Below are 24140 nucleotides of genomic sequence, written 5' to 3' on the forward strand. Positions count from 1 at the left end.
AGTACACTTTCACTGAGTCCAAAATTAGGAGCAAAAATACAAAGGTTCACATTGGTCTTAGGTAGATACAGGCGAAGAACTGAGCTGTGCAGCTCCGAAACAACCGAACAAAAGTTTCTAAAGCACCACTAAATTATATAAAAATCAGACCATGGACGGATTGTAGTTGGTGTCTGGTGAAATACTATGCTACCTTGTAAAAAGTTTTACAAAAAATTACAAATCAAAAGTATATTAACCCTCTGAGTTCAAAGCAGCATTTTTTTTTTTCCATGAACTGGTACTAAATCCGACGGCCGCTCCGGGAGGGAAGTGGCCCTGGGGATCAGGGAGGTACAAGTTACATCTGCTCACAACCCCGGGAACGCTCTCCCATACAGAAACAGCATCATGGGAACTGCACATCCAGGGCAGGATGGGTGTGTTGAAATAAAATTAAATTAAAAAAAAAAATCTCTTTTTCGACCAGTGATCAGCTTTTCTTAACTGAACCCAAGACCATCCAGACCATTTGCTAACCCAGCATTCTCCTTCCACCTCTCAGATATCTGGAAAGCTGGTGTATTCTGCTCCTGCTTGTTCCTTCTTGTTGAGAACCTGGACTAGCAATTCCTGACCCCGTCCTGCCCAGTGAGAGCGCAGGAATGTGGCTGTGAACAGTCCTGGAGCACAGGGAGCCACGGTGGAGCACAGAGCAGCTGCAGAGCATGGAGATGTCTGTGAAGCTCATGCCAAAGGACCCAGAACGCTGTGGCTCACAAAAAAAAAAAGGAAAAAAAAAAAGAAAAAATATCCCTGACAGAAATTCGGAGTCAATCCTGTTTGTTTCACAACTTGTCCCAGATGTGGCTGTCACCAGGGCTTTGGGAATCTGAGTCTGGACCGTTCAGCTGCAGGTTATGAACATCAGGTGTTGGGACAGGGCAGTGTCGGGCGCCCTCCTTCGTGACACGGCCTCGGTGTCCTCTACAGCAGTTTGACCACGTGTGAGAGCTCCTGAACTTCCACAGGTTCAGCTCCTGAACTTCCACAGGTTCAGAGGTGATCAGGAATGACCTGGATAAATAAAACTTAACCCAACTGTTGGTGTTCTGTCCATGTGCCCCCGGGTTACCTCTGTTTCAGTACAAACTGATGGCAAACTTATGGCTAAAGGTTCCGCTGCCTCTGCCGAGGAGGGAGGTACCGGCGTGGGTGGGACACCACGGAGAGGGAGAATCCCGGGACAGCGATTGTCTCTGCCTCTCCTGCCTGAACGGTACGACTTCCACGAATGGCTGCGCTTACAGATTTTGTCAAAGGTTTGTTACTTCATGGTATCCACACAAAAATAAATATTTACATAAATTCCAAGTATGGGAGGATGCAGTGGACAAACCAAGCAGGCTTGTGAAGTGCTGGGGAAAGCGTTAAGTCTGAGCCTTGCCTGGGGGCCGGCGTCCCCGGGGCCCCCTCCCCACGCTCTGCTGCTGCAGGCAGGAGGGGATGGGTGTGGCCACGATGCTCCGGTTCCAGCATCTGCTCAGGTCTAAGAGCCACCATCACCTCGTCTCTGCACTGACCCCTCAGCTGCACCCCGTGGTGAGGGGCTGGGTCCCTTTTTTCCAAATGCTACGGAAAGTTTAAGGTTTGAGGAAAACAGTCAAAGCAACGCTTGATCCCTTCTGCTGTGGGGCCAGGCACACCTGGCCTCAGGAGCCAGCAGCTTTTTCTGTTCTGAGATTAAACGCAGGGTAAAACTTTGCTTCTCTTCCAGTGTGTGGAGCATCAGGGGGTACAGAGGGTACAGGGGAACTGCCCGGGCCCACTCCTGGCCGGACCAGCAGCTGCTCAAGCCTGTGCCACCAGCGTTGGCCCCTGAAGCAGCAGCCCCCGGCCGCTGGCTCTGAGTGGCCAAAACATAAGATAAAAACTAGCTCCAAACCAAGAAAGTTTCTACCTACAAAACAGCTTTACACTCATCGAATTTCTATCTCGTGGTGTAGACTTCAGCCAGGTGGGGGGGCTGCGGGGGACAGGGAGCAGTGGGACCCTCGCTGGTCTCTGCACAGCTCCAGAGCACATTGCACTGCTGGGCTGGGCTCAGCACCCCTGGCCGGAGCGAGGTCCCTGGGTTAGCAGCACTGGCAGTAGGTATTGCACTGAGCAAAACGAAGTGCATCGTTGTGGGGGGGTGGAAACGGGGCAGAATGGTCATTGGACTACGGTTCTTCCACACTTTGGGAACTGTGGGCTTGTTCCAGGACTGTGAGCAGGGAGGGGGAAGGATCCTGGGTCCCGGAGAGGACTTTGTCAGTTCTGCTGCTCAATGCTGCCCGTCTCTGCCGCAGAAGCAGGCGGTCACCGCTCCAGCTCGCCTCTGGGGTGAGCCCTGGCGCTGCCCTGCCCCACAGCCCCGCGGCTCCGGGCGGCTCCTCCCGGTGCTGCCCCGGGCTGGCTGCGGGCGGGCGGAGCGCACGGCCGGGACCCCAGCCGGAGGTTCCAGCCTCCTCGGCACGATCCCCATGTCTGCAACACTCACTGCCTCCCAGGACCGGCGCGGCCAGTCCTGGAAGAAGCCCACAATGGAGTGTGAGGTAGAGTACGGATGGTGACCGCAAGACAGTGTTTCTCAGGCATCTCCTTCCTTTCTTCCTTCCTTCTCTTATCTGCAATGACTTTAATGAGTGCGAGATGTCCTTCCAGCCGGAGGTCTGCTGAGCTCGCCGAGTCTCTGAGGGAGGTTCAGACCCCACTGCTGCTATGGGACCCCTTAGAACAAAGGCCTAAGCAGGACGCTTGCGCTGCCATTCAGCTCCCACCTACGCTCACTGGAGGCTGAGCAGCCTCGATGTCAAGGGCTGGATGGCAAACTTGCTCCCTGTGGGACAAGGGTTCACCAGAGAAACAGGCAGAGCTGCCTGGAAATTAGTAGTGTAGTGATATGGAATGTGTTATTTCACAGGAATAAATTCCTTCTGATCAGACAGACAAAAAACTGGCAATCTGTACAAACTCAAAAGAATCCATTTTCAGAAAAATAAATTACTAAGGGGAGAGGAGGGTCCATTTCTCAATAAATATGTGATTCAGCTCACCTAAGACTTGGAAATTATCCAGGGATGGGAATCTAACATTTGGGTCCACAAAGGTTATTCTAAATACATCTGCAGCCCCAAACCTCCCCAGGCTCCCTTCTGCCCTTCAAAGTCCCACATCCTTCCAAGCTGCAGGGTTGGCTTCTGGTCGGCCGGAGGCACGGGCGTTGGTGCGGTTCCAAAACGTGTCCTTGTGCCTGAAGTCCCAGGTGCTTGGAGTGTAAAAGAAAACAGGTCTTTTGGATCCCACCTTCTAAAACTACGTGTGCCCACCGCGTGGCGGGAGGACGATGGTGGTCCTGAGCAGGACACCGCCGGGAGCCTCCTTCTAGCAGGTACAAATTGTCTTGTCGACCGAGGAGCGATGTGGACACGGGGAGTCAGTTCTGCTGTAAAATGAGGTTTTCCAGTTCATCTGCAGAGCGGAGCAGGAACGCCGCTGACTCCCGGTAGCCGGCGATGAGCTGCCGCACGGCGCTGATCTCCGTGGGGCTCAGCTGCGCCGCCTGCATGCCCCGGCTGGTGCTGTTGGAGGGGGCCGTGCTGGAGGCCCCACCTTTCATGCTGAGATCGGTCGGACCTGCCGAGGAAAAGTGAGAGGGAAGCTCAGGCACAGCAACCTTTCCCATGCCCATCCTGTTGGGATTCCAGACCTCTGCACCGCTTGGAAGGTCCCCACGGTGCCCAGGTAACGTGAGGAGCTCCTGCTCCCACAGACACCAGAGCAGCCAGTCAGTGCCTCTGCAACTGGGACACAGGTTCAGAGGAGCCCACAGAGATGCTCAAAAGGCTGGAGCTCCTCTGCTAGGGGAACAGGCTGAGGGAATTTGGGTTCAGCCTGGAGAAGAGAAGGTTCTGGGGACACCTTGGAGTCCTTCCAGTGCCTAAAGGGGCTCCAAGGGAGCTGCAGAGGTACTTTGGACAAGGGCATGGAATGACAGAAAAAGGGACAATGGCTTCAGCCTCACAGAGGGCAGGTTTAGATGGGATATTGGGAAGAAATTCTTCCCTATGAGATTGGTGAGGCCCTGGCACAGGTTGCCCAGAGAAGCTGTGGCTGCTCCATCCCTGGAAGTGTTCAAGGCCAGGTTGGACAGGGCTTGGAGCAATCTGCTCTAGTGGAAAGTGTCCCTGCCTGTGGCAGGGGGTTGGAGTGAAGTCAGCTTTAGGGTTCTTCCAAACCAAACAACTCTGCAATTCTGTAAAGATGTCTCAGAGCCAACATGACAAAAATCCCATCCTGCAGCCTGGCCCACAGCTCTGTGAAGAGAGGGTCTGTGGGGAGATAAGCCAGCTGCTGCTGGCACATGCACCATCAAAATCACCTTCCAGGTTCTGGTTTTCCCTCTGCACATGGGGACTAACATCCCACATGGGCTGTGCTTCCCTCATTTATCTTGACAAGTGACCCCAGCAGGTAAAGGCAGGGGGAAAAGTGGACATAGCTTCATGTTGGACTAAGTAAGAGAAGCAAAACAAAGACCAAGAAACACACAGTAAATTGAAAACAAGGAGAGAAGTGCCAAGAGATGTTCTAGAGATGTGATAATAGTCAGGGAGAGGAGGCTGGTGAGGCTGCAGCCAGGAGGGAAGGAGAGAAGACACTGAACTAATCCCTGGGCTGTGAGTTGAAGTGCTGCAGGCAGATGGAGTAACTGGTGATGCTGGAGAAAGGCTTTGGGACGGCTGAGTGCCTGCTGGGTGGCCTGATGCAGCCACGGGACACAGAGCAAGGACTGGGTGTTGTGGCTGTTTGCAAACTGGGATGGGGGAGTTCAGCTGCCCCCAGGTCCAAGTGGGTGCCACTGGTGATGGTGGCAGGGAGGGGAGCTCACTGCCCTGGCTGGAATGGAAAGCATTCAAGGAAAGCAATGCTGGAGCTGCGGGAGGAGCAGCACCAGCAGGAGTGTTCCATGCCAAGAGAACCAGAGCTTCAAAGCGGGGGAGGAGGAGGAGAAGGAGGAGGAGGAGGAAAAGGAGGAGGAGGCTCTCATGCGAAAGCAATTTCACTGGACAGAAAAGGCAGCAGTAAACTGAGCCTGAGCCTGTTTCCTGGCTCGCCAAGGGGGAAGGAGCTGGGAGCAGGGATGTGGACTTGAGCAAGAATTGCCCGAGGTGGGGGATGGAGTGTGAAGACACTTCTGGGCAGCAAAGCCCTGTGGTGCCTCTGCTCAGAGGGAGGAGAATACACAGCTCCTTGCAGAGTGCTCTCGCCTCTGAAGGACTGGGAGCTTGGGAAAAGGCAACTGCAGAACAGAGGTTTAAAACTCCCCTAGAAAGAAAGAAGGCAAGGTGCTGCTGGGTGCTGCCCCCGGGGCCTGTTGCCTCCTCCTGGGGCTGCTCAGGGATCTTCCTGCACGTTGACTGCCTTACATGGAGGAGCCAAGGGAGGGTGCCTGGCAGTGGGGGACCTGTGCAGTTCTGGGGAGGAACCATTGCTGTGAGGATTAGGTCTCAGCAGCTGGAGGCCGGGACAGGATCTTTATTCAGGGTTAAGAAGCATTAGGAAGGGATGATAAGAGTTAATCCCAGACAGGCATCTCTCAGGCCTCCGGAAATCACATCCTTCCAAATCCTGGTCCGTCGGGGTGGGCTGGGGCAGGAACCCAGAGCGCACCAGGACAGACAATGGCAACCTGGGGATTGCAGAAGGACTGGACAAGGACTGGCAAGGGACTCTGCTCCTCCTGCCACCACTGCTGCAGGACAGAGCCAGAGGGAACACTTGGTCTCATCTCATACCTCTCTCTCCAGCTGTGGTGAGTCACGAGGTACCTTGGAGCCTTCCTGTGTGCCCTGCTCCAGCCCAGGATACTCTGCTCTGTTCACTTGCTCCTAATCTCAAGCTCTGCCTACTCTCTCCTTCCACCTTCCTGCCCTGCAGCATCAGGTTTTCACAACCACAACCAGCGTTGTGGTTTTTCAACTGTTCCCAGGCAGTCCCCAGCCCCTCAGAGCCCTCCTGAGCTGTGGCTGTGCCCCCATCCTGTCCCCATCCCCAAGAGCAGAATGGCTCATACCAGCAGGAGATCAGGGCAGTGATAGGCACCGCCCCTGTTAATAATTAACAGAGAATCTGGTACAGACTCTCCTTTTTTTTTTTTTAAGTGACACTCCTTCCCTCCACCAGTGCCACCCAAACTGTCCTTCCAAATGCAGTTCAACAATTAACCACTTGCTGATGACGTGAGCAGAGCCGCCAGACAGAAGGGACAAGAGGGGATTTTGGAGCAACTCTGTGCTGCAGTGGGAGAGGTGCAGCCTCGACTGGGCTCTGTGGGAGCTGCAGGGGCAGCCCCTGCCTCTCCTCCAGCACAGTGGGGCATGCCAGGAGCCCCTGGGGCACTGCCCGGGCATGGGGCAGAGGTGGTGCCAGGGTGGGCTCCCCATGCCCCTGGCACAGCCACTTACCATTACTGTGGTTGCCCGTCTGGAGGGATGCGGGGGGCTGCAAGCTGCCCCCCAGGGACCCGTAGCCACGGTAGCTGTAGTTCAGGCTTCCATTGATGTAGACCGGGTCTTGGGAGTAAGATGAAGCTGGCAGTGAGTAGGAGGAGTGGGTGATGGCTGTGGAGTCTCTGGAGTGCTGCTTGTCTAGAGCGATCGGTTCATCCTGCACAGGGGAACACACACGTACTCAGCAAGGAGCCTGGCTGGCCTCTGTGGCCAGCAAGACGGGCAGTGCAGGGATGCCTGGTGTCCAGTAGCTGCAGTGTGGCCAATCCAAACCAGCATTCCCATCCCCACTGGCCTGACTCTCAGGATACACCACGGGGTTCCGTTCTGCAGCCCCTCAGACTTTCAGAAAGCCTGTTGACCCCACCATAGGACACTGCCAGTTCTGTTCCTCGCCCACCTCCAACTGCCAGCACTGTACCTGGGAGGTCTGGTAGATCTCCAGCCGCATCCTCTTGGCTGCTTTCCGCGTTTCGCTCTCGCAGGCAGCGGCCAGGATGTTCTCTGCCATGGCTGAGGTCAGGTGAGGCGGCGTGGGCCTGGTCTGCAGGGACACAAGCAGAGAGGCTGCTCAGGGATGTGCTGCCCTGGGCGCTGGGACGAGGAGCGGGGCACTGGGGTGGCCACTCACCATCTCCATCCCATTCTTCTTCATGCGGCGGCAGGACTTGAGGTAGGTGCGGATGCGCTTGCGTGCCCGCTCCTGGAACTCGGGGAACTGCCGGCTGCAGGACTCAATGATGGCCTGGATCTTCTCCTTGGGCTGCTTGGAGATGGGAACCATCCGGTCCAGGTTCTCGTCCACAAAAAGGCGCACGAACATCTGCAAATGAGAAGCCAGGTGGTGGGAACACCGCGACAGAAGGCAGGCAGGCTCACCCTCCCTGTGGAGCTCTCCTTACATTGAAGGCCTTTAGCCTCTCTGGGTCCATCCCCTCCGAGTCATTGATCTTATCATTGTCTTCATGGTCGTCATGGTCATCATCATCTTCATCAGCTGTGGGGGCCCTGCCCACAGTCAGGTCCTCGGGGCAGCCGCTCACCTCTGTCTTGATGGAGTCATAGCTTCCAGAGCTGTACGGGGGGGACTGAGAGGAGACAGGGGTTACCACCAGCAGCTCTCACCTCATGCACCTGCCCTTTCTCCTTGTCTCACCATGTCTAACCCTGCCTCCTGAAGGCCCCCCTGCAACCCAGAGATGAACCCATGGCCAGGCTCCCCTGTGTGTCACCTCCTGCCTGCTTTGGGCAGAAGGGTGCACGGTGGCCTCAGCGAGCCTGTGATAACCTGGTGGCCCAGTGACAGCTCTGCCTGATCCTGTAGGAAACATTGCCTGACCCAGCAGGAATGGGCTACTCATCACACGGTGGCTGTGGCACAGCTGCTCAGGGGTGAGGTGAGCCCACTGCAGTGCCCAGCTCTGGGGCAGCTGGGCTGTGGGGCACGTCCCTGGCTGTCCCAGCCCATCCCAGGCCGTACCTCTGCCGTGGTTTTCACCCCGTACTTGACCCTGCTGCGCAGCCCGTCGGCACTGCAGCTGTCAGACTGGTAGGAGGGGGTGATGTGGGCAGGCATGAGCTTGTCGCAGAGGTTGATGGGCTGGTCGTCAGCGGCGGCGGTGAAGTCCATGGGCGCTGCGGTGCCATTGCCGTTCATTTCGGGGAAGGCGCTGTCGCCCTGCGTGCTGCTGGAGGTGGAGGGGTTCAGGGTGGAGGAGCCATTCCCGCTGCAGCTCTCTGACGAGGAGTCATCTGCAAGGAAGGATGTGTGGTCACCCCCTTGGCACCCTACGGCCACCTTCCCGAAGCTGCTCTGGGCTCACTTGGTGGCTGAGTTGCCACTGGGAGCCAGGCTGGCTTTGGACCCTGGGATGCAACAGATGGAAGTACGAATGCTTGTGTCCAAGCCTGCGAGGCGACTATCACAGGGATCCATTCCCTCATCCCTCAAAGCACACCAGGTGCCGCCGTGCCCCATGCCCGAGCCACCCATCCCTCTGCAGGTGACAGTCCCCACACCTCCGCCCTCGGCCCTGGTGCCTGGGCTTGAATAAGAACTTTGGAATTTGGTCCTTTTCGGTTTCTGTTTGCATTGCAGGGAGGAGAAAGGGGCACTGCCTCTCCCTGCCAGGTCCCCTGCCATCGTTCTGGCCCAGTTTGGGACTGGGTGCAGTAGGAAGTGACAAGTTCCAGCACTGCTGGTTAAGGGATATGCAGCTCTGCAGAGTGCTGGGCCACGGGGATGACACATGAGGACAGGTTCACTTGGGTGGGAAAACCCTGAACCCATGGTGCCTGGAAGCAGCATTAGGAGCTCTGCTCACAACTGGCACACCACCCAGCAAGGCTCCTCCTTGTCATGCTGCTGCAGGGAGGGGACAGGGGCTGCTGATGTCCTTCCTGTCTCACTCAAAGCCCAAATGACCTACACCCTACATGGACACTCCTGTTCCTGGTTTCCACACGCCCTAGAGCCATCTCCACAGCACATGCAAAGCCTTTTCCCCACCACACAAACAGGTCAGGGCCCTGGCAAAGGCGGTGCCACGCACACCCAGCACACAGATCTTGGCTGAATTCACACCCCAGGCCCTGGCACCATCCCCCTGCCTGTGCCTGCTCCCACCATGGCGGCTACCAAAGAACAGCCCAGCAGTGACAGAGAGCCCGGCACTGCCCGCACCCACCCTGCCTGCACCTGCCCAGGGAGCCCAGCCCTGGGGCCAGGCACGACATTTCAAACTGCTCAGCCTGTTCCCCTCCCTCCCCCTCGCCGCAGTAAATCCTTTATTTCATTAGGTGCCTCCGCGAGAGGGAAAGGGCGAAGCACGTGGGAGCCGCTTCCTGCGCCAGCGTGCGCCGGGCGGTGAACAAAGAAGCTGTCGGCAGCGACGAGCAGATGGCCGTCCCTGCGCCCGGCCCGGCCACCGCGGGACAATGGCCCGGGGCTCCGGGGTGGCCGCGGCCCCGCGCCGATGGCTCCTGGCACACGGGCGCCAGGTCCAAAGGTGTGCGGGCGCAGGGCGGCGGGATGGTGCCCAGCTGCTCCATCCGCCCTCCTCCTCCTCCTCCTCCCCCTGCCAGCACCTGCGGGAAACTTTCCTGTGAGGCTGGGCGAGTGCTGCGGTGACCCTGTGGTGGCCCAGGACTTTGTATCCCTTAAAATAAACATACTTGAGGACACTCGGGCATCCAAGCCGACTGTGGGGCCGGCCGGGGCTGCCGCTGCGTGTCCCCAGTCACCCCGCCACGGGTGCCAGTGCTCGCGGCCCAGCCTCGCGCCTGCGCCAAGGCGGCTCCTGGCCCCACGAGCCCCTAAATTAACAGGTCCCTACTGGAGCTCCCTGCTCAGCAGAGCTCCCTCCCCCTCCTTTCCCTTGCGCTGATCCACTTATTCGTCTGAGCGATGACCAGAGCTGACCTAATCCCCGGGGTGGTGTTTATGTGCCGGGTGCTCTGGGCCGGTGGCAGGCGTCACCCGCCCCACCACGGGGCTGGGTCCTGGCAAAAGCCCTTGGTCCCAGCTCTCTGTGCCAGGGAGTGCAGGGCTCCAGAGGGGCTCAGCAGCCAGCACTCATCCAGGGACACGCTTCAAGCCAACTCCCCTAAATGAGCTCCGTTCTCCTGTTCCAGTGTTTGCAATGGTGGGCCTGCAGTGGGTGGCTGCATCCCAGACCATGCCCACAGGTTCCTGCTGCATCTGGAGGGGCAGGATGCTGGGGGTACTGCCACATCTTCCCCCACAGCCCTCCTGGCACAGGGCACTGCTCTGGTGCTGAGTTCCCCAGGGTTTTGCTGTCCCTCAGCAGGAGCAGTGCTGCCTTGGCTGTGGCCCCAGCAGGAGCAGGCAGGTGGCCGGGGGCACAGAGGCCTCCCTGCCCAGGATGGCGGCTGTCCCTCCCCCAGCACTGTTCTCTGCGCCAGGGGAGATGGGGCTCCCAGAGGGAGGCTCCAGTCTCATCCAGTGATGCCTCTCGGAAGGATTAAGGAGAATTATTCCCTTGCACGGAGGCACGAGCTGTAGGCCAGGCCCTGCCATCGGCCCGGGCACAGCCACAGCAACAGCGCTGGGCCAATCGGCTCCGTGGCCAGGAGGACAGTGGGGACCTCCTCCCTCAGCTCCTCGGCAGCCCCTGGCATGGCTGCCTGCACCAGCAGAGCTGGGGCCCACCACAGCACAAAATCCCTGCCAGGCAAGGGCACCATGAGAAGCGTCACCTGGGAGAAGAATGTGAATGTGCTCTGAGCATCCCCAACATGTCCTGCACATCCCCAAACCTGTCCTGGGCATGCCCAACCTCCTCTGGGCACCCCTGCAGGGATGAAAGCATCCTCAACCTGCTATGAGCATCCCCAATGTATCCTAGACATCCCCAATCTGCCTTAAATCCCCCCACTCCACCCTGGGCATCCCACTCTGGCTTTGCCCATCCACCTCCAGCCTCCTCACAGCCCCCAGCTCTGGCCCCCCATTCCTGCAGGCAGTGACAGTCCTGCGCTGGCTGCTGACATCGGACAGGATCCTGGGGGTGACACCTGCACTGCCCCCATTCCTCCACGTCTCAGGTTTTCTTTTGTGTCACACAAAACACACGCAGCAGCAGCTGCACGTCAGGTTTCCACCCAATGGTGCTGCATTTACCAACCCTGGGTTTGCTACAGGCAAAAGATATTGCAAACAAAGAAGAAGATGTCTCCAGGAACCTGCCAGGTGGGATAAGGAAATGAAATGGGAATCTAATATCAGTTGCCAGCACCTACTGAAACAATTTAGTTTATACAAGGATGGATGTACGTAAATAATGAGGTTTTTAAACCCTTGAGCTACAGATATTTTCTTATTTCTGTATTTTTACATGTTATCCTCTCCGAAAAGCGCCACACACAGAGTGGTGGGTTACTCTCAGTGTTGCAAGCAGAGAAATGGCCACAAATTCAAATTGGTGAGTCCTTGGGTCCGGGTGGGAATGGCCTCAGCCAGCTTGAAAATGCAGATGAGCTCAGGAGAGAGCTGCAATTTCCCTGCTGGGATGGATGGGACAGGGATGGGAATAGGGCTGCTCCCTGGGCAGCTTCACTGGGGTATCTCCAGCCCACAGCCATTCGTGAGAGGAGCTGGGGCACCCCACAGCAAAGTGGGACCTGGGGGAGGGAGAGCAGGAGCACTCCCACTTTGGGTGCTGGGACCAGATTTAGGCTCCTGCATTGCTTTGGCAGCTGTGTCAGGACTCTGAGCAATGGTGGGGCTGTGTTGACCACACTCCATTTTGGCAAAACCCACCAAGCTCCGGAGCTTGGAGAGGTTTTCCACATCTCCCAGCAGTGCCAAAAGCACATGTCAGGAGCAGGGCTCCAGCAGCAGCAGGCGAGCAAGGCCAGGCTGTGCAGCCATGAATATATTCATTATCAACCAGCACGAGCCTAGTGAGCTCCCTGCTCACGGCTGGAGCTTGGCTGCACGAGGAGCCCCTCTAATGAGGATAATTGGGAGCCCCCCTGCTCCACCCCCGTGCCCTAATTGAAGCAGATGGAACTGCAAAAACAATGTCACTTCTAACCGGTTTGATCTTTCGGTTGGAAAACGGGACTATTTCGTTCTCCTGCTTAATCCCCTCGAGCTGGGGCTCCGTGGGCTGCATGGAGGTGGAGCAGACCCTGGGAGAGACTGGTGAGGCTGGAGAGCCCAGCAGAGGCAGCTGGCCCCGAGGTCCATGGAGTGCTGCCCTCTTCGGCCCCTCTGCAGAGGCCAGCCCATGACAAGACACGTGGTGAGGCTGCTGAGGTGGCTGTGGGGGAGCAGCCCTGTGCCTCTGCTGCAGCCCCGGCATCTCCCCGGCATCAGCCCAGGAGAGCAAGAAGCAAAATGGCTTCTTGGGCCGCGGTGCTGGGGGAGGAGGGGATCAGTCACTTATTAAATGAATTAATCAGGGCTCAGCGTTTTCATTTTGAAGAGGCTGCTGGATTATCCTTGATTTCTGTGGCGCTGGATTTGAGGAGATCAGGAGGGGAAGGGGCGATTTCCAACACCTGCTCCCCGGGAGATTTTACGGCGGGGAAGTGGTTGGGTTTAACGTCTCTGCCGGCGCAGGCCACCGCACCACTCTCCAGAGCAGAGTTAAAGATGAATGGGGCAAATTGTTCCTCCTCCTGTCACATCTCCAGAGCGGAGACAAAACCTCTTTTGACTCAGGAAACAATGAGCTTATGTAAGAGCCAGCGGCCCACGGAAACCTCGCCGCAGCCCCGCACCATGCAGTGGGCCAGGGTCCACCCGGCTCTGCCCACATCCCACTGCCATGGGATCCCTGGCTGGCCTTGGGACAGCCTTCCCTTGGCTGCTGCCCACCTGCCTGGGCAGTTGTGGGTGTCACAGCCATGCCAGGTCCCACCAGTGACCCTTGGTGCTCCATGGGCCGTCATGGATGCACCAGCCATTGCCCTGCCTGCTGTGGCTCCATGGGTGATGGCAGTGGGTCTGCCACACCTGAGTTCCTGTGGCTCGTGGGTGGGTCTGTCCCATTTCCAGCACCGGAAAAGGATGGAGCTGCACACCCAGCCTGGGAGTGGCCGTCAGGAGGGCACAGAGCATCCCACCGCCGCCCGCCTGGAACAACAGCCAGGAAGATGAAAAGTGCCATAAATTATTCACTCACAAAAGAGACGAGAAGGGGGAAGAAGGGGAGGAGGAAAGTCTGTGAGGAAGGGATACTTAATACAAATTAGAGAGACTGAGTGGGAATGGGGGCCCTGGTGGGGGACAACTGCGGGGTGTTAGAGCCACACTCATTAGGAGCAAGGGACCAGCACTGCAGGGATCCTGCACCCATGACTGGGTGGTGAGTGGCAGGAGAGGCCCTGGCCCCGCACCACTCACGCAGTCAGAGCACGGAGCCCATTTTCTCCAGGTCCTGCCCAGCGTTTGCCTCCAAGATGCATAAGAAAGAAAAAAGCAACGTGGCTGAGGGCCGCAGTGCACTGGGGCTGGCCAGGTTCCAGTTAAGACGCTCTATTTCCTGTCTTCCTTCGCTAACGCAAACCTCGTTATGTCCCAGACAAAGTGTCCACCCTCCACGCTCCCTGCCTGGTCCCTGCCTGGACCAGAGCCCCTGACGAGGCAGACATCTGGCACGGCTGGACACAATGCGCATCTGCAGGGAGAGCTTGGCTGGACAAGGCAGCGCTGTGCGGCCGCCTCCCTGTCCCCTGCCATGAAAGGTGCCCCCCAGTGCCATCTCCCCCCGGCTCCACTGCCCAGCCTGAGGGAGCAGCTCCCTCCAGCACCGGGATCTCACCGCGCCAGCCCCGTGCTGGACGTTTTCCCATGCCCCAAAGCTGGTCAGATCCCGCTGCACAGAGCAGCCTTGTCACAAACACTCTGTCCCTCCCAAACACTGTCCCTTCCTTCCTGCTGCTGCTCCTCCAGCCACCTTGCAGCTCAAGGAATACTTGAGTGCTTGAGCCAGGAGCTGGCCCTTGCTCACACTGAGGAAGGAGGTGGCACAGACCAAGCCTCTCCTTGTGCCACTGCCGCTGGCAGCCACCCGGATCCTGCGGCAGGGAGGGGACATTTCGTGGCCCCATGCTGCCCGGGCACTGCCTCTCCTCATGCCAAACAAACGGGTTTGGTGGGTTTCGGCTGGATTTGTGCCAAGGTGGTGCCTCCAACACAGACCTACCACCAGAGAGACCCTGCTGTGCACCCCCAATCCTTTAGGGACTGTCCTTTAGCACTCACCCCACTGTCCCCACTCACCCCTCTGGTTGGGGGTACTCAGTTTGGGAGGAAGGGGGGCACAGGTGGTGCTGGTTGTGCATAGCCTGGTGATTCTCTCTGCTCTATATTAAGGAAGAGACCCCCAAAACCCTGCTCTGTGCACCAGCAGGATGTACTGACTGACTCGGCAGTGCCTGCACCAGCCATGAGAGAGCTGGAGCCGAGTTCAGTGTACCAGGCTGGGAAAGCCACCACAGCCTCACAGCGTCCCTGCTGCACTCCCCAGCCTGGCAACAGGGAAGCACAACTTTCAAAGGACACCGAAATGAGGGTGTTTATCACAGGCCAGGGCCTTTGCTCGGGAGGAGCAGCTGTGTCCCTGGAAGAGGTGACAAGAATGGAGTCACCAGCCCAGACCGCTCAGGCAAGGCAGGGACTTGTTTGTTGACTCCTGCTGCAGAGCCAGCACAGCATGGGGACACCCTGCAGAAAGAGGAAATATATCCCTAATGAAAATGAGATCAGGTTGTGTCTAGCTGCAGTAAGGCCTGGCTGCTGGTCCTAGTCTTGTTAAGAGCTAAAGCTTTAGGGGGCCAAAATCCAGCACTAGTGCAAGCCCTGGAAACAGTGAGTATTTTGCAGCCTGGGCTAAGCAAGTGTCTTGGGGCTCAGAGGCCACCTCCTGCACTAGCCAGCCATCAGACAGCTGCCCGTGGTCTGCTGAGCTCCCCCTGTGGCTTACAAAGGGTGTTTGTATTCACCTGGAGCAGGGCTAGGCTGGCCCTGAGGAGAGCCCTGGGAGCTGTGTGACACCCAATGCTGCAGCAGTGACCTGTGAGGGCACAGTGAGGTGGCCACCACTGCCCCATGGTCAAGTGCCAGCTGTCAGAAGTGCAGCTGTGGAGTGGGACATCACTTGGGGATGGAGCCTGGTTTTTGGTCAGCACTTGGCAAGAGGCTGCTCCTCCCTAGAAAGCTGTGCTAGGTTGGCGGTTCAGGGGAGCTGGTGATGTGCAGCACATCGTGGGCATCTCATCAAGTTCCAGCAGTGTGACCCAGAGCTGTGGGACATGTGCCATACCAGCAGAGAGACTGCTGTGCTGGGAACAGCTCTATGCCTTCCCTGACATCCCAGGGCAAGGGGTCCAGAGGAGTGACACATTACAAGCCCCTGGGACAGATAATGCTTGCCCACATGTCCTTGAGGTCCCTCTTTGTACCCTCCTGAGCAATGTCCCCAACACCCAGAAGCCTCCCCAGCCAGCTGCCTCAAGGGATGCCCCCAAGAACCGTGTGCCTTTGCAGTTAAGTAGGTTAAGAAAGTCCTTTCTCCAAGGTCTGGATTAGCCACTGCTGCTCCGGGCAGAACAGTCTCAGCGGGGACGCTGCCAGTCAAGCGAGGACGGCACGTGGGGATCTCAGCAGAAGGGGATCAGTCCAACATGGTGCCATGAAACAACCCCATGCCCCCCACACAGAGTAAGCACACCACACACCCAGGAGTTTTCTCTGCTCTTCAAAAGAGGCTGGGGAGCAGCAAGCCCTGCCTGTGGGCTGAGTGCTGCTCCTGGGCAGTAGGGCAGGATGTACAGGCAGGGACAAGGCAAGGTGCATCCTGTTAGTGGGCAAGACAGAGGCTCTTCTAAATGAGTTCAAGCACTTTGCCGTGTCACACGCTGGGGTTTGGGGTCTGACTCCTGCTTTACTTTCAAGGGCACTGCACTTGCCAGAAAGTCACAGCAGGCCTGGGGTGGAACACCCAGCACCCCTGTGGTGGGATACCCCACTCAACCCACACTCCAGACTGAACCAGGAGGTTTTTAGTGCAGTGCTCGCCTGTGGAAGCAGACAGGCTCTCAAGATGGACAGAGCCCAGCTCAAACTGCCACAGCAGCACAGCACCAGGGCCTGGGACCTGCGCTCAGCTGGGACTGGGCACGGGATGCCCTCAGGAGTGGAGATGGGCCCAGCCAGCGGGATGGCGCAGCATTCAGGGTCCCTTTGCTCCCGGTGTGTGCTGGCTCCCACAGACGTGTCCCTGCAGGATGTCCGGCACAATAGCTCCGCTTCGGCAGCAGGGTCTGTGTTGATCTTGCTGCTGCTTTGGGCAGCCGGCAGCTTCCTGCGGGCACGTACGCCGTGAGCAACATCCGACGGGAAGGGATGGAGCTGGGAGTCTCACGTTTTCCGTGCTGGGGCCCGCAGGATGAGTAACAAAGGAAAATGGAAGGAGCGAGTGTGTGCTCAGTGTCGCTGCTCAGGGCTGCCCTGAGGTGTGTCCTAAGTCCCACCCTGTGTCCGCTGGCCCAGCAGGAACCCCGGCTCTCCTGACACTGCCTGCTCTGTCCATGACCCACCCAAGCCTCTAGGAATACTTTGCTCTCCCTGCAGTTCCAGGGCTGACACCAGTTGTAGCATGGCTGTACTGGGCCAAGGCTTCTGGGCACCCAGGACAAAAAAGGTGCTGGCTTTTGTCCCAGCTGCTTTTTAGGCCTCTGATGATTTAGCAGGTATCAAAGCGTGTTTATCAAAGCATGGGATGACAATTCCCTGCTCTCCCGCCTCTCTGGATTTCAAACTACTCTGCTCTGTGCCACAGGAGAACACTTGTCACTCCCAGGCCTTGAAAAGATCTGGAGCTGGTGCTTTGGTCCTTTAAACAAGACTTTTTTACAAGCGTGTCAGACGATACTGCTCTCCTACTAGGCAACTCTTCATTAAAACTTTATACTTTAGCAAGCCTTTCACTGAAGACACACTCTAAGCATCACACCTGTCAAACAGCAGCAGGCAGGACCAATTTAGAAACTCAAAAGGTTTTCCTGAAGGCAGAGATATCCAGTCCTGAACAAGTTCCCAACTGAAGGACGTGGTGTGCAGCCAGATCCCTCTGCAGCGCCAGGATGCCCAGAGTTGAGCCCAGCCTGGCTGCAGGGGATGTGTGGGGCTCACTTTAGCACTGGCTGGAGCCCTGCAGGACTCCTGCAGGGCACAGGGGACAACTGAGCACAGGAGATGTGGACAAACATCCAGTTTGGGAGTACTTTTGTTGCCCCAGTGCCGGCAGCTTGGCCAACCAGACTCCAAAGAGGGTTCACATCTTCTGTGGGCTGGTTACTCACATTTTTTCCACAGCCTTGGCAAGCTTGTGTGAACCCAGAAAACACATTTGTTTCCAAAAAAAAAAAAGAGCTTTCGTAAGTCAAGAGAAGAAGAAACTGAGGAGTGGTCAACACTTTGACTGTGCACATTCCCTTCCCCACAGCAGTAATCTGCTTTTCCCCTCATGATGTGCTCCTCTACTCCATGCTCCTCTCCTAACCCACTGCCCTCCTGGGTTACTCCATTGTCCTTCCTCCCTGCCCACTCTTGTGTGTGCTCCATTCGTGGGTGGGAGCATTGGTTTGACAGGAGGCAGCATTAATCTGTATTTAGAGCTCTGATACAGATGATGGACATTCACCACAGGCACAAAACCTCAGTCCACAAAATTCTTCTGAAGTGTGACAGCCTGGTGAAAATCACAACTCCTGTTTTGTTTTGTTTGTTTTTTGTAGGGTTCTCATTTGTCACCCTGGGCTTGGCTGGCTTATTTTTTTGACACCATCACTTCTGATCCACCGAAGTCTACCCAGTTCAGCTGATGCTGACACCAGGGACACTTGCATTCCTATGGGACTATTTCTGCTTTATTTCTCATCACTGAACCTTACAAAAGAAATTAAAGGAGCCAAGAAGAGCCCCAAAGAGGACACCTGTTTCTGAAGGAAAACCACAGGGCATGAAAAATTGGAAGCAATTCCTAAGAGGGCGCAGAGAGAGAGAGGATTTAGATTTAGTGAGAACATCTTGATTTGCCTAAATACGTGAGTCCCTTATTAAATTACTGTCCTGTTGAATAACAGTGTTCAGCAAAGGGATCAAAACTGTGTCATTCTAGATTGTAAATGAGACTTGGGAATTCAGTGGTGAGGGCTGTCATAAGCCTGAAATGTCCCAGTGGGAGAATGGCAAAGTTCAAGGGGTACAGAGAGACCCGGCCAGGCCGCAGGGATGAGAGGCTGGGCTTGGTGGGGTGGAGGCTGCAGCCCAGTCCTGAAGAGCCAAAAGCTTCTATGGGAGCAACTGTGTCGCCACCAAAACACTCTTCCTCCTGCCAAGACACAGCCCCTGGGGCCCTGGCCAAGCAGAAGTGCCTGTGCCCATCCCACCACGGGGATGCAGTGCCGTGCAGTCAGGTTCCACAGCCTCAGCAAGGCTGCCTGGCTCCGGGGCTGGGGCTGGCTAGGGAAAACCAGCAGTCTCCAAAACTGCAGATTTGGAATAGAAACTGAAGTGCCACAACTCACTGTACTGAAGAGAGCAGTGTCCCTGTTGCCCCTTCTGTCTGTACCATCTCTCTACCACTGGCCAAGACACCAGCTAAAAGCCACCCCAGGGAGACCTGCCAGCACAAAAGCCTTTTCTTTGCTTTCCTTATGAATGGTTTTCCAGCTCCCTTTCTTAAAGCAGAACCGAGCCAGTCTCAGTTATTCCTCATATTCCTCTGCTCCTTCCTGGACTCCCAACAGCAGCCAGGTTGGGACAATGAGGGATTCAACCTCTGGAGCAAAAGCCAGTAACAGCCCAGCCACCAAATCCTCCCAAGCATCACGGCGATGAACTCTGACCTGAACTCATACTTCTACCACTTATTTACCTGCTCTTTTATTTTAAGCTTGCATGTTTCACAGACGCAACACACCACCTCTCTTCACAGAACTCTTCCTCCCACCCAGCCCATGTGTGCTGCTTTCAGCCCTTCCAACCGCCTGCCCCGAGGGAGGAGACACCCACACACACGTTCACCCCACACAACATCGCTGTGGCTGCTGCAGATTATTCACAATTTCTTGCCCGGGGGATGCAAGACCTGTCAAAGGTGCAGCTTTCCAAACACAGAAACCTGTGACTGTGCTGCAAAGCCTTGGCATTCCCCTGTGTTCAGAACTAACAGTGCTCTCCTCATCACTTGGGAAGAGGACTTGGGTAACTAAGTCCTCCCCTTAGAAGGGGATTTAGTGACCTCTTTTTGGAGGAGCTGGGAGACAGCTCCAGGCACAAGGACCATCCACTCTGAGCTGGACAGGGCCCTGGCTGAGCAGGAACCCAGAGGCTAAATTGGAAGGACTGGAAGCCAGCTCTGAGCTGATACGAAATCCATCCCACAGGTGGGACACCTGATCAGAAAGGACTGGTTAATGTTTAATAAGTCACAAAAACATCCTGTGGCAGAGGCTTGGGGCTCTTCCTGCCTGCCGGGGTACTCACCGTCCTCGTGGCCGTGCAGGTTCTGCGGGCTGCGCATGCTCTCGTCCTGGCTGGGGCTCAGGCTGGAGTTCAGGTGCTGGTCAGCTGAGATCCATGTGGAGTCGTTCATATCAAAGTCCTCGCTGCTCACCGACGTCTCATCCTGGAGGCAAGCAGGAAAGGGTTAACTCATGGAGCTGTTTCCTTTCCTCCTTTCTCTGGCTTTAACATCTCACCACACTCCTTCCTAAAAACAATTGGGTGGGCAGCTCCTGTTCCCCGCCCTGAGAAGCCTTGCTGGCCCCTGGGGCTTCCCAAGGCCACAGCAAGCAGCCCTTCCCTGTGCAGGGCGAGGTGGCTGCCCCAGCGGGGACCAGGGCTCTGCTTCCTGCCTGAAGACTTGCCTGAGCAATGGCACTGTCTCTAATTGAGGACAATTAGAAAGAGCTCACATCCTGTAGGAGCGGATGGCTGAGCCCTGGAGTTTACCCTTTAATCTCCATCCACCCCAGAGTGCTCCTGGTGAGGCGGCGGCGTGGGGGAGCTGAGGGCAGGCGAGAAATGGCTCCATAAAACAACTTGGACTTTTCTGAGATCAAATCATTTGCTACACAAGGAATCACCAGAGGACTGGCAGAAACAGGAACAGTTTCTGGGGCATATCTGGGCACAGGTATGTATCCCCAAAGATCTGCACTGCCTGATGCTGCAGAGGAGGCTCCTCCAGACCTCTCCAGAGGGATATTGCCTCTGCACCCTGATCAAAAATGACAGCACACCTTGGGAAGGGGCTGGGGGAGTGAGGTCCCCAGTGAGGCAAGGACACCCCAGCTCAGGCCAGGGACCCCAGCCAGCCGCCTGCTCCCTGACGATGGCATAGATGACATTCCTCTCTCCCACTTCTGCAGCTCAAAGGACGTTTTCTCTCTCCCTCTCTCCCTTCTCACTAACCTTTACAGTACTTCGAGACACAGCCCTTGGATCACTTCCAGCGCCGGAAAGGTCAGCCACAGGATTTCAAAACCATCATCATAAAGGCAGCACTGAGATCCTGAATGAGAGGAGGGGCTGCGGGACCTCCCCAGGCTGAACTCTCCCAACGCAGAGCTTGGGAGGAAGCAGATACGTGTTCCCGTATGGACACGGTCCTGCTGGTGATCCCTTTATCTGCCTTCCTCTCCCTGCTCCCCTCCCAAAGCCAGGGGCACAGACAGCCCTGGGGTGCAGGGGAACACCAAAAATGTTTCCAGAACCGCTTTCAACTCTGCTTTCCTTTGATTGAAACATTTCAAAGGCTTGTAAACCTCTCCGCTCTTATTTTTTTTACCCTCCCTCTGGTCCTGAGATAAAATACAATCCCCGCTCCCTTTCCGTGTAAGCAGTAATTGGCAGTACCCCTCCAATCCACGCCTGCTCCTCATAAAAACAGCCCTGTCTGGCTGCTGCTGGCTGATAGTTTTTATTGTGAACAAACAAATGTCTTTAAAGACAGGTTTGTGCTTTTCCTCCCAGCTCTTCGTCCCTGCAGACACATCTGCCGGCTCAGGGCTCGTGCCGCCCCCAGCCCGCTCCCTCCATGTGCCTCCCGGGGAGTTTCCTGGAATTTACAGCTGGTGAAACCCTGCATGCACCAAGGGACGGACTGATGGACAGAACGACAGGGCTCAGCAGCCCCATGCATGCCCCCCACAGGCACACCCTGACCCCAGACCCACCAGGTGTCCCCCCAGGTGGAGCTGAGCAGGAGGGCAGAAGGTAGGGACAGGCTCAGCACAGCTCCACTGCTACAGCAGCCACATGGCAATTCTGCCTCTCCAGAAACTCCATCTTGTACGTACAGGAACAGAACTGCAAAGGTCTCCCTGTTACAAACTATAAATAGTCTCTTTATTGTAAGCATTTGCAGGGAGGCAGCCACCCTAATATCTGGCCTTCTTCACATGGCTTACTCAAGATTACTGTCAGGCTTAAGAGACAAATGCAAATGCCAAGGTCCTTGCTGCCCACAGTCTCTCACCTGTCCAGTGAGGAGGAGGAGCCTGGGGAACGACCCACGATATTTTCAGGTTGTTCAGGCTCAGCTGCAGAGAACATCCAGCCTCAGCACCCAAACCACAGCCCAGGAGGCTTCATGTACTCACACAGTGACACGAAGGATGCCTCACATGCACATGCGATGTAAAGTGCTTTATAAATGTGTACAGTTCTCTCGAGGTGCAATAACATTTGCCTATTATTAGAAATACTCTGGCTATCAAACCAGAAACCGATAAGCTATAAATGACTCAAGTTAAACAAGGCTGTCACACGTTCACCAGTCCAGAAAGTCACCCCCTGCTTTCCAGCCAGAGCTTTCTGCTTTCCAGCATTAATACCCTTGGCCAAAATGCCAACAGGGTGAACTTCCCGGCATCTCACAGCTCCCATTGCACAGCCCACCCCAACGGAATGCCAAGCCAAATGTGCAGGTGGCAGTAGGAGAACCCTTCCTGGCAGTGAGAACTGTGGAGAGAGCATCCACTGCCTGCTGGGTCTGGGCAGCCACCCGGCTCTGCCCACACCACGGTGCCCCAGGAACTCCTCACACCTTTGTGCCTCTTTACTAAAGAAAGAGAAAAGCCCCAGCCTCAAGTGTGGCTCTGGCCATCCCCATCACTCCAGCTCTGGCATGCTGCACTTGCCCTTGGCTGCATTCCTCACTGCTTGTAGGGACACCAGGGGCCACCAGCAAACTCCTGCCTCAGGACACCCCTTGGAGACTGAAAGGTGAACATTGTGACCTCCAAGCGCTGCCCATGAACTGCTGGCACTGCCTCCTCATACCAGGGACAATCCCAGGGACAGGAGGCCCCAAGAGCAGCATCCAGAGCACTGGCTGCCCAGCCACAGCCCAGGAGCAGAAGGACAGCAGCACAGCACAAATCCAGCCTCAGAGCACAGGACACCAGAGCAGGATCAAAATTTCTGGCTGGGTGGGAGCTCTGAATCTCCCTGGATGCCAGTAACCTGGCTGAAGGCTGAGCCTTGCAGTGGGCTCCCCATCCAGCCAAACAAGGAAGCGTTTCTCAACAGCAGCAACAGCCACGACTCGGAGCAATACGGTAAATCTAATCTACCCTTCCACCCTCTTTTGGCTTGCAAGTCAGGCAGCTCATTCTTTTTCCTCTCTGAGTTCTCAGGAGAATTCCCTCTGCTAATTTCTTCTTTCCTGTAAACAAACTTCAAATGAAACTTTCATTAGAAAACAGAATGCAATCCATTACCAGTGCCTGTCTCAGGACCTGCTGCCTTTTCCCCAGTTCCACACCACTCGTGGCACAGATGGAAGTGCCAGTGGTGCCCCAAGCAGCCAGCCCAGAGCCAAACCCTGAACCCCAGCCCTGCTGCTGCCGCCCTCCTCCTTCCTGCCTTTCCCAGCTCTCCGGAGAGATCTCACCCCGCAGTAAAGTCCCATCGCTTTGTTTCCAATGTTCAAGGGACTGAGCGATCAAGGGTCAGGCAGCAGAGCTCCTCTCTGCAAGGGGAAGTCAGATCCTGCTGCTGCACTCACAGGGCACACCCAAACATCGCGGCACCACTCAGGGTTTGGAAAACAAAATCCTTGCTTCTCTCCTTATCTACAGTCCAACATTCACAGCTGCTTTACAGACATTCACAGCCACTATTTTCTACCCAGCAGAGGCAGACACATGTGCAGGGCTCACACTCCACATTTCTGTCCCACTTTCCATTCACGATCTTCAAGCACTGTGCCTGCAAGCGTCCGCTGGGCTTCCCAACTTCGCGAGTTAGAAAACTATTCCTCGTATTATAAAGCTGGAAACCCCAGGTACTGGCAGCCACCCTGCCCGGTCCAAGAACACAGCGAGTCGCTGGCAGATCCAGGAACCTAATCAAGCCCTCCGGACTGCAAGGCTGTAATTGCTAGACAATGTTTCTTCACCAAAGCCCTTCCTCCTGGAGAACAACCTCCCACAACACGGGCTGGAGCAGGGCAGGGGGGGAAGCTACTCTTATAACCTCGTAAATATATGCAAGACTATCAGTAACCTGCTTATTTTACAGCCAGGCTCAGTTTCTCGGGGACTGCCTTGCAATCTCTCTCCAGTCATTTACATGCTGTGCCTCACGTTTAATATTCCAAGCTCCGAGTCTCAGGACGGTTTATTTTCTCTCTTTAAGTCCTTTTATTTTAAAACATGTCCTTTCACGCCACAGCCTACCATCCCGATGGGATTTCCTTCCGCGGAGCAGGAACCGAGAGAGGCTGTGCAACCTCCCCAGCACACAGCCACGCTCAGCTTCCCACCAGAACCAGCCGTGTTTTTAGAATCAACAAAAGGCAACGCGTGACTGCCAGCCCCCAGAGCTGCTCCACGGCCACGCCGGTGCCGTGCACGACCTGCCCGGCACAGGCAGCCCCCAGACCTGCCCAGCCTGGCCAGGGCAGAGCTCCCCACGCCGTGACCCCCGGCAGCGGCGCGCAGGGACGAGCTCTCAGGAAGGCAGCCTCATCTCCGTCTCAGCCACTGTTTAAACCCAGCCCTCTGAGCATGCCAAGAAGGTATTGAACCAGATTTGACCCTAACTTAACCAGTTCAGCG

General features: G+C 56.3%; 1 protein-coding gene and 1 long non-coding RNA gene across 7 annotated transcripts in view; one reads left to right on the forward strand and one right to left on the reverse strand.

Moving 5' to 3' along the window:
• Positions 1 to 3008: 3008 nt before the first annotated feature.
• NOL4L (nucleolar protein 4 like) overlaps positions 3009 to 24140 on the reverse strand; it is a 58923-nt gene continuing 37791 nt past the window's right edge. For 5 of the 6 annotated variants that reach the window (XM_063404469.1, XM_063404470.1, XM_063404473.1 and 2 more), the window contains 7 exons: positions 19558 to 19699; positions 8014 to 8285; positions 7436 to 7621; positions 7165 to 7356; positions 6955 to 7077; positions 6489 to 6690; positions 3009 to 3657 (listed from right to left, as the gene is read on the reverse strand). In XM_063404469.1, coding sequence (XP_063260539.1) covers positions 3458 to 3657; positions 6489 to 6690; positions 6955 to 7077; positions 7165 to 7356; positions 7436 to 7621; positions 8014 to 8285; positions 19558 to 19699 — 1317 coding nt within the window. In that variant the 3' untranslated portion in view covers positions 3009 to 3457. Of the gene's footprint in view, positions 3658 to 6488; positions 6691 to 6954; positions 7078 to 7164; positions 7357 to 7435; positions 7622 to 8013; positions 8286 to 19557; positions 19700 to 20487; positions 20629 to 24140 lie in introns of those variants that run through there. The other variant, XM_063404474.1, reaches the window with a different exon arrangement.
• Positions 19706 to 22795, forward strand: LOC134554110 (uncharacterized). The gene is made up of 2 exons (XR_010081199.1): positions 19706 to 20209; positions 20496 to 22795. It is a non-coding gene; the product is annotated as an uncharacterized LOC134554110 (long non-coding RNA).

The sequence above is a fragment of the Prinia subflava genome, chromosome 8 (assembly GCF_021018805.1).
Source record: "Prinia subflava isolate CZ2003 ecotype Zambia chromosome 8, Cam_Psub_1.2, whole genome shotgun sequence".
NCBI lineage: Eukaryota > Metazoa > Chordata > Aves > Passeriformes > Cisticolidae > Prinia > Prinia subflava.